The sequence below is a fragment of the Ixodes scapularis genome, unplaced genomic scaffold, assembly GCF_016920785.2.
Source record: "Ixodes scapularis isolate PalLabHiFi unplaced genomic scaffold, ASM1692078v2 PGA_scaffold4__175_contigs__length_147842914, whole genome shotgun sequence".
Classification (NCBI taxonomy): domain Eukaryota; kingdom Metazoa; phylum Arthropoda; class Arachnida; order Ixodida; family Ixodidae; genus Ixodes; species Ixodes scapularis.
In genome coordinates, this window is record NW_024609879.1 from 17,590,936 (window position 1) to 17,598,029 (window position 7,094).

General features: G+C 52.3%; 1 protein-coding gene across 1 annotated transcript; it reads left to right on the plus strand.

The window, feature by feature from the left end:
• Positions 1-4,361: 4,361 nt before the first annotated feature.
• On the plus strand, positions 4,362-6,145 carry LOC121837721 (protein unc-13 homolog C-like). Its single transcript, XM_042293511.1, has 2 exons — positions 4,362-4,394; positions 5,285-6,145. The coding sequence occupies exons 1-2, from the start codon at positions 4,362-4,364 to the stop codon at positions 6,143-6,145; spliced, it is 894 nt and encodes a 297-aa protein (XP_042149445.1).
• The last annotated feature ends 949 nt before the right edge of the window (positions 6,146-7,094 follow it).

Consider the following 7,094-nt stretch of genomic DNA (forward strand, 5'->3'; position numbering starts at 1 on the left):
CCAAACGGCATCGTATGGCTGCTTTCAAGCAACAAGTCCCGATAGGAACGACGGGCTTGGCTCCGAATCTTCTGCTCTGGGCGATCGCTGCGTCATCGTCGAGCCTTTCGTGCCCCTCATCAGCGAGTCTTCGTTTGTGTCGACATCAGTGACGTCCCATCACGTGGTTCGCCTGAAAGCTACAAGAGCGCCAGCGACACCGGACTCTCTCAGTGGGCTTGGCGGCAGCACAACCGGCAGCATGCTCAGCAACCCATTTTGTTTCCTGGTACAGGTCGTATCAGTTCTACTCGGACACCAAACGGCATCGTAAGGCTGATTTCAAGCGACAAGTCCCGATAGGAATGACGGGCTTGGCTCCGAATCCTCTGCTCTGGGCGATCGCTGCGTCATCGTCGAGCCTTTCGTGCCCCTCATCAGCGAGTCTTCGTTTGTGTCGACATCAATGACGTCCCATCACGTGGTTCGCCTGAAAGCTACAAGAGCGCCAGCGACACCGGACTCTCTCAGTGGGCTTGGCGGCAGCACAACCGGCAGCATGCTCAGCAACCCATTTTGTTTCCTGGTACAGGTCGTATCAGTTCTACTCGGACACCAAACGGCATCGTAAGGCTGATTTCAAGCGACAAGTCCCGATAGGAACGACGGGCTTGGCTCCGAATCTTCTGCTCTGGGCGATCGCTGCGTCATCGTCGAGCCTTTCGTGCCCCTCATCAGCGAGTCTTCGTTTGTGTCGACATCAATGACGTCCCATCACGTGGTTCGCCTGAAAGCTACAAGAGCGCCAGCGACACCGGACTCTCTCAGTGGGCTTGGCGGCAGCACAACCGGCAGCATGCTCAGCAACCCATTTTGTTTCCTGGTACAGGTCGTATCAGTTCTACTCGGACCCCAAACGGCATCGTAAGTCCCGATAGGAACGACGGGCTTGGCTCCGAATCTTCTGCTCTGGGCGATCGCTGCGTCATCGTCGAGCCTTTCGTGCCCCTCATCAGCGAGTCTTCGTTTGTGTCGACATCGGTGACGTCCCATCACGTGGTTCGCCTGAAAGCTACAAGAGCGCCAGCGACACCGGACTCTCTCAGTGGGCTTGGCGGCAGCACAACCGGCAGCATGCTCAGCAACCCATTTTGTTTCCTGGTACAGGTCGTATCAGTTCTACTCGGACACCAAACGGCATCGTATGGCTGCTTTCAAGCGACAAGTCCCGATAGGAACGACGGGCTTGGCTCCGAATCTTCTGCTCTGGGCGATCGCTGCGTCATCGTCGAGCCTTTCGTGCCCCTCATCAGCGAGTCTTCGTTTGTGTCGACATCAACGACGTCCCATCACGTGGTTCGCCTGAAAGCTACAAGAGCGCCAGCGACACCGGACTCTCTCAGTGGGCTTGGCGGCAGCACAACCGGCAGCATGCTCAGCAACCCATTTTGTTTCCTGGTACAGGTCGTATCAGTTCTACTCGGACACCAAACGGCATCGTAAGGCTGATTTCAAGCGACAAGTCCCGATAGGAACGACGGGCTTGGCTCCGAATCTTCTGCTCTGGGCGATCGCTGCGTCATCGTCGAGCCTTTCGTGCCCCTCATCAGCGAGTCTTCGTTTGTGTCGACATCGGTGACGTCCCATCACGTGGTTCGCCTGAAAGCTACAAGAGCGCCAGCGACACCGGACTCTCTCAGTGGGCTTGGCGGCAGCACAACCGGCAGCATGCTCAGCAACCCATTTTGTTTCCTGGTACAGGTCGTATCAGTTCTACTCGGACACCAAACGGCATCGTATGGCTGCTTTCAAGCGACAAGTCCCGATAGGAACGACGGGCTTGGCTCCGAATCTTCTGCTCTGGGCGATCGCTGCGTCATCGTCGAGCCTTTCGTGCCCCTCATCAGCGAGTCTTCGTTTGTGTCGACATCGGTGACGTCCCATCACGTGGTTCGCCTGAAAGCTACAAGAGCGCCAGCGACACCGGACTCTCTCAGTGGGCTTGGCGGCAGCACAACCGGCAGCATGCTCAGCAACCCATTTTGTTTCCTGGTACAGGTCGTATCAGTTCTACTCGGACACCAAACGGCATCGTATGGCTGCTTTCAAGCGACAAGTCCCGATAGGAACGACGGGCTTGGCTCCGAATCTTCTGCTCTGGGCGATCGCTGCGTCATCGTCGAGCCTTTCGTGCCCCTCATCAGCGAGTCTTCGTTTGTGTCGACATCGGTGACGTCCCATCACGTGGTTCGCCTGAAAGCTACAAGAGCGCCAGCGACACCGGACTCTCTCAGTGGGCTTTGCGGCAGCACAACCGGCAGCATGCTCAGCAACCCATTTTGTTTCCTGGTACAGGTCGTATCAGTTCTACTCGGACACCAAACGGCATCGTATGGCTGCTTTCAAGCAACAAGTCCCGATAGGAACGACGGGCTTGGCTCCGAATCTTCTGCTCTGGGCGATCGCTGCGTCATCGTCGAGCCTTTCGTGCCCCTCATCAGCGAGTCTTCGTTTGTGTCGACATCAGTGACGTCCCATCACGTGGTTCGCCTGAAAGCTACAAGAGCGCCAGCGACACCGGACTCTCTCAGTGGGCTTGGCGGCAGCACAACCGGCAGCATGCTCAGCAACCCATTTTGTTTCCTGGTACAGGTCGTATCAGTTCTACTCGGACACCAAACGGCATCGTAAGGCTGATTTCAAGCGACAAGTCCCGATAGGAATGACGGGCTTGGCTCCGAATCCTCTGCTCTGGGCGATCGCTGCGTCATCGTCGAGCCTTTCGTGCCCCTCATCAGCGAGTCTTCGTTTGTGTCGACATCAATGACGTCCCATCACGTGGTTCGCCTGAAAGCTACAAGAGCGCCAGCGACACCGGACTCTCTCAGTGGGCTTGGCGGCAGCACAACCGGCAGCATGCTCAGCAACCCATTTTGTTTCCTGGTACAGGTCGTATCAGTTCTACTCGGACACCAAACGGCATCGTAAGGCTGATTTCAAGCGACAAGTCCCGATAGGAACGACGGGCTTGGCTCCGAATCTTCTGCTCTGGGCGATCGCTGCGTCATCGTCGAGCCTTTCGTGCCCCTCATCAGCGAGTCTTCGTTTGTGTCGACATCAATGACGTCCCATCACGTGGTTCGCCTGAAAGCTACAAGAGCGCCAGCGACACCGGACTCTCTCAGTGGGCTTGGCGGCAGCACAACCGGCAGCATGCTCAGCAACCCATTTTGTTTCCTGGTACAGGTCGTATCAGTTCTACTCGGACACCAAACGGCATCGTATGGCTGCTTTCAAGCGACAAGTCCCGATAGGAACGACGGGCTTGGCTCCGAATCTTCTGCTCTGGGCGATCGCTGCGTCATCGTCGAGCCTTTCGTGCCCCTCATCAGCGAGTCTTCGTTTGTGTCGACATCAATGACGTCCCATCACGTGGTTCGCCTGAAAGCTACAAGAGCGCCAGCGACACCGGACTCTCTCAGTGGGCTTGGCGGCAGCACAACCGGCAGCATGCTCAGCAACCCATTTTGTTTCCTGGTACAGGTCGTATCAGTTCTACTCGGACACCAAACGGCATCGTAAGGCTGATTTCAAGCGACAAGTCCCGATAGGAACGACGGGCTTGGCTCCGAATCTTCTGCTCAGGGCGATCGCTGCGTCATCGTCGAGCCTTTCGTGCCCCTCATCAGCGAGTCTTCGTTTGTGTCGACATCAATGACGTCCCATCACGTGGTTCGCCTGAAAGCTACAAGAGCGCCAGCGACACCGGACTCTCTCAGTGGGCTTGGCGGCAGCACAACCGGCAGCATGCTCAGCAACCCATTTTGTTTCCTGGTACAGGTCGTATCAGTTCTACTCGGACCCCAAACGGCATCGTAAGTCCCGATAGGAACGACGGGCTTGGCTCCGAATCTTCTGCTCTGGGCGATCGCTGCGTCATCGTCGAGCCTTTCGTGCCCCTCATCAGCGAGTCTTCGTTTGTGTCGACATCGGTGACGTCCCATCACGTGGTTCGCCTGAAAGCTACAAGAGCGCCAGCGACACCGGACTCTCTCAGTGGGCTTGGCGGCAGCACAACCGGCAGCATGCTCAGCAACCCATTTTGTTTCCTGGTACAGGTCGTATCAGTTCTACTCGGACACCAAACGGCATCGTATGGCTGCTTTCAAGCGACAAGTCCCGATAGGAACGACGGGCTTGGCTCCGAATCTTCTGCTCTGGGCGATCGCTGCGTCATCGTCGAGCCTTTCGTGCCCCTCATCAGCGAGTCTTCGTTTGTGTCGACATCGGTGACGTCCCATCACGTGGTTCGCCTGAAAGCTACAAGAGCGCCAGCGACACCGGACTCTCTCAGTGGGCTTGGCGGCAGCACAACCGGCAGCATGCTCAGCAACCCATTTTGTTTCCTGGTACAGGTCGTATCAGTTCTACTCGGACACCAAACTGCATCGTATGGCTGCTTTCAAGCGACAAGTCCCGATAGGAACGACGGGCTTGGCTGCGAATCTTCTGCTCTGGGCGATCGCTGCGTCATCGTCGAGCCTTTCGTGCCCCTCATCAGCGAGTCTTCGTTTGTGTCGACATCGGTGACGTCCCATCACGTGGTTCGCCTGAAAGCTACAAGAGCGCCAGCGACACCGGACTCTCTCAGTGGGCTTGGCGGCAGCACAACCGGCAGCATGCTCAGCAACACATTTTGTTTCCTGGTACAGGTCGTATCAGTTCTACTCGGACACCAAACGGCATCGTATGGCTGCTTTCAAGCAACAAGTCCCGATAGGAACGACGGGCTTGGCTCCGAATCTTCTGCTCTGGGCGATCGCTGCGTCATCGTCGAGCCTTTCGTGCCCCTCATCAGCGAGTCTTCGTTTGTTTCGACATCGGTGACGTCCCATCACGTGGTTCGCCTGAAAGCGACAAGAGCGCCAGCGACACCGGACTCTCTCAGTGGGCTTGGCGGCAGCACAACCGGCAGCATGCTCAGCAACCCATTTTGTTTCCTGGTACAGGTCGTATCAGTTCTACTCGGACACCAAACGGCATCGTATGGCTGCTTTCAAGCGACAAGTCCCGATAGGAACGACGGGCTTGGCTCCGAATCTTCTGCTCTGGGCGATCGCTGCGTCATCGTCGAGCCTTTCGTGCCCCTCATCAGCGAGTCTTCGTTTGTGCGACATCAATGACGTCCCATCACGTGGTTCGCCTGAAAGCTACAAGAGCGCCAGCGACACCGGACTCTCTCAGTGGGCTTGGCGGCAGCACAACCGGCAGCATGCTAAGCAACCCATTTTGTTTCCTGGTACAGGTTAGTGAATATTTACCTTGTGGCGGTTATCGAAGTGATAACCGTTTTTTGGTGCTGCTGCCTTGCCAACCTACTGTAAAACGCTTGATAAATTTTGCTACTTCTGTTATTTCTTGGCCGCGAAATTTGTTGGTCTGTGGTGATGTGGAGGCAAATCCAGGGCCCACCGACAGAGAGCTTTTGTTTGAACTTCTTGCCGGCCAGAGCAAGATGAATGATACTGTTCTAAATGTTCTTGCCTCTCAAAATGAAATTAACAAAAAAATGACTGCGTTAACTGAACGAATTGATGGGCTGGAGCGGCAGGTAACCGGTTTAAACGCGGTGACCAAGCAAATAAAGGACATAGAAGCCGGAGTATCAGGATTTGACGCACAATTATCTTCACTCCATGCTAAAGTAGATGATTTAGAAAACAGAAGCCGCAGAAATAATTTGATAATTTATGGTATAGACGAGTCTAATACTGAGACAGTTGAAGATCTTGAAGAGAAGGTAAAAAACGAGGTTTTTCTACAAAAACCAGGAATAACAATCACCGGAATTGAGAGATGCCATAGGCTTGGCCGAAAAGTTGAAAACAAGCCCCGTCCAACTATCCTCAAGTTCATCGATTACCGGGAAAAATTAGCAATATTAAGGTCATCTTATAAATTAAAAGGCACTAAGGTATCAATATCTGAGGATTTCTCAATCAGAGTTCGCGAAATTCGAAAGCATTTATGGAAAAGTGCGGCTAACGAGAAAGAAAACGGAGCAAAAGTTAAACTAGTTTATGATAAGCTGAATGTGGACGGTGTGCTGTTTGGATGGGATGAAGGGAAGGGTTCACGCTTCAAGATAAGCAAAACAGATAAATGACGGTGTAGAAGTGCTTCTCGGTCATTGCGCTTGTTGAATGTCAATTGTAGAAGCGTCCTTAACAAGGCCACAGAGTTGGAAGGAATTCTGCTCTGTCATGATCCTGATATCGCCGTTCTTACTGAGACTTGGTTAAATGCTACGATATATGACAGTGAATTTGTCCCTGCTGGCTACAGCGCACTCAGGAAAGACCGTGGTAGTAAGGGTGGTGGTGTGTGTATTCTTTTTAAGAACTTCCTAAATATAGTGAGCATGCCTGAAATACCTGATACCGAGTGTATTTTTTGCAAAGCGTACGATGGTAAATGTAAATACATTATTGGGGCAATTTATAGACCCCTGCATCTTCTACGGCTGTTCTTGATAATTTAGAAATGTATCTCGATACACATGTGAAGCCTGGTGATCGAGTTATTTTGGTAGGAGATTTCGATTTGCCAAACGTTGACTGGTCAAATTTTTCACTGAAACATCAAAATGATAACTTAGGCGAAGCAATGTTAGACATGGCCTTTAAATATGACTTACTGCAGGTCGTTGAGGATTTCACGAGAATACAAGGAAACTCTGCATCTATACTTGACCTTGTTTTTGTAAGCGGTACAATTTCGTCTAAATCTAGATGTGAAGTAATCCCTGGTATTTCTGATCACAAAGCAGTATTGTTAACCTTAGAAGATGTTTCTGTAAATAGAAAAACCAACTCGAAGTGTTATCCAAATTTTTCTCGTGCAGATGATGTCTCTATTATAGACATGCTTTCATTTAATTTAGACGATTTTGTAAGCAGTACTGGTGATGTAAATGATCTTTGGAATTTGTTTAAAGTTATTGTAAGCGAATGTATTGACCGTTTTGTGCTAGTAATTGTAAAGAAGCAGAACAAAAAGAACCCCTGGATTTCTAGAAAGGCCTTACAGTTAAAAAGACAACTGAAACGATTGAA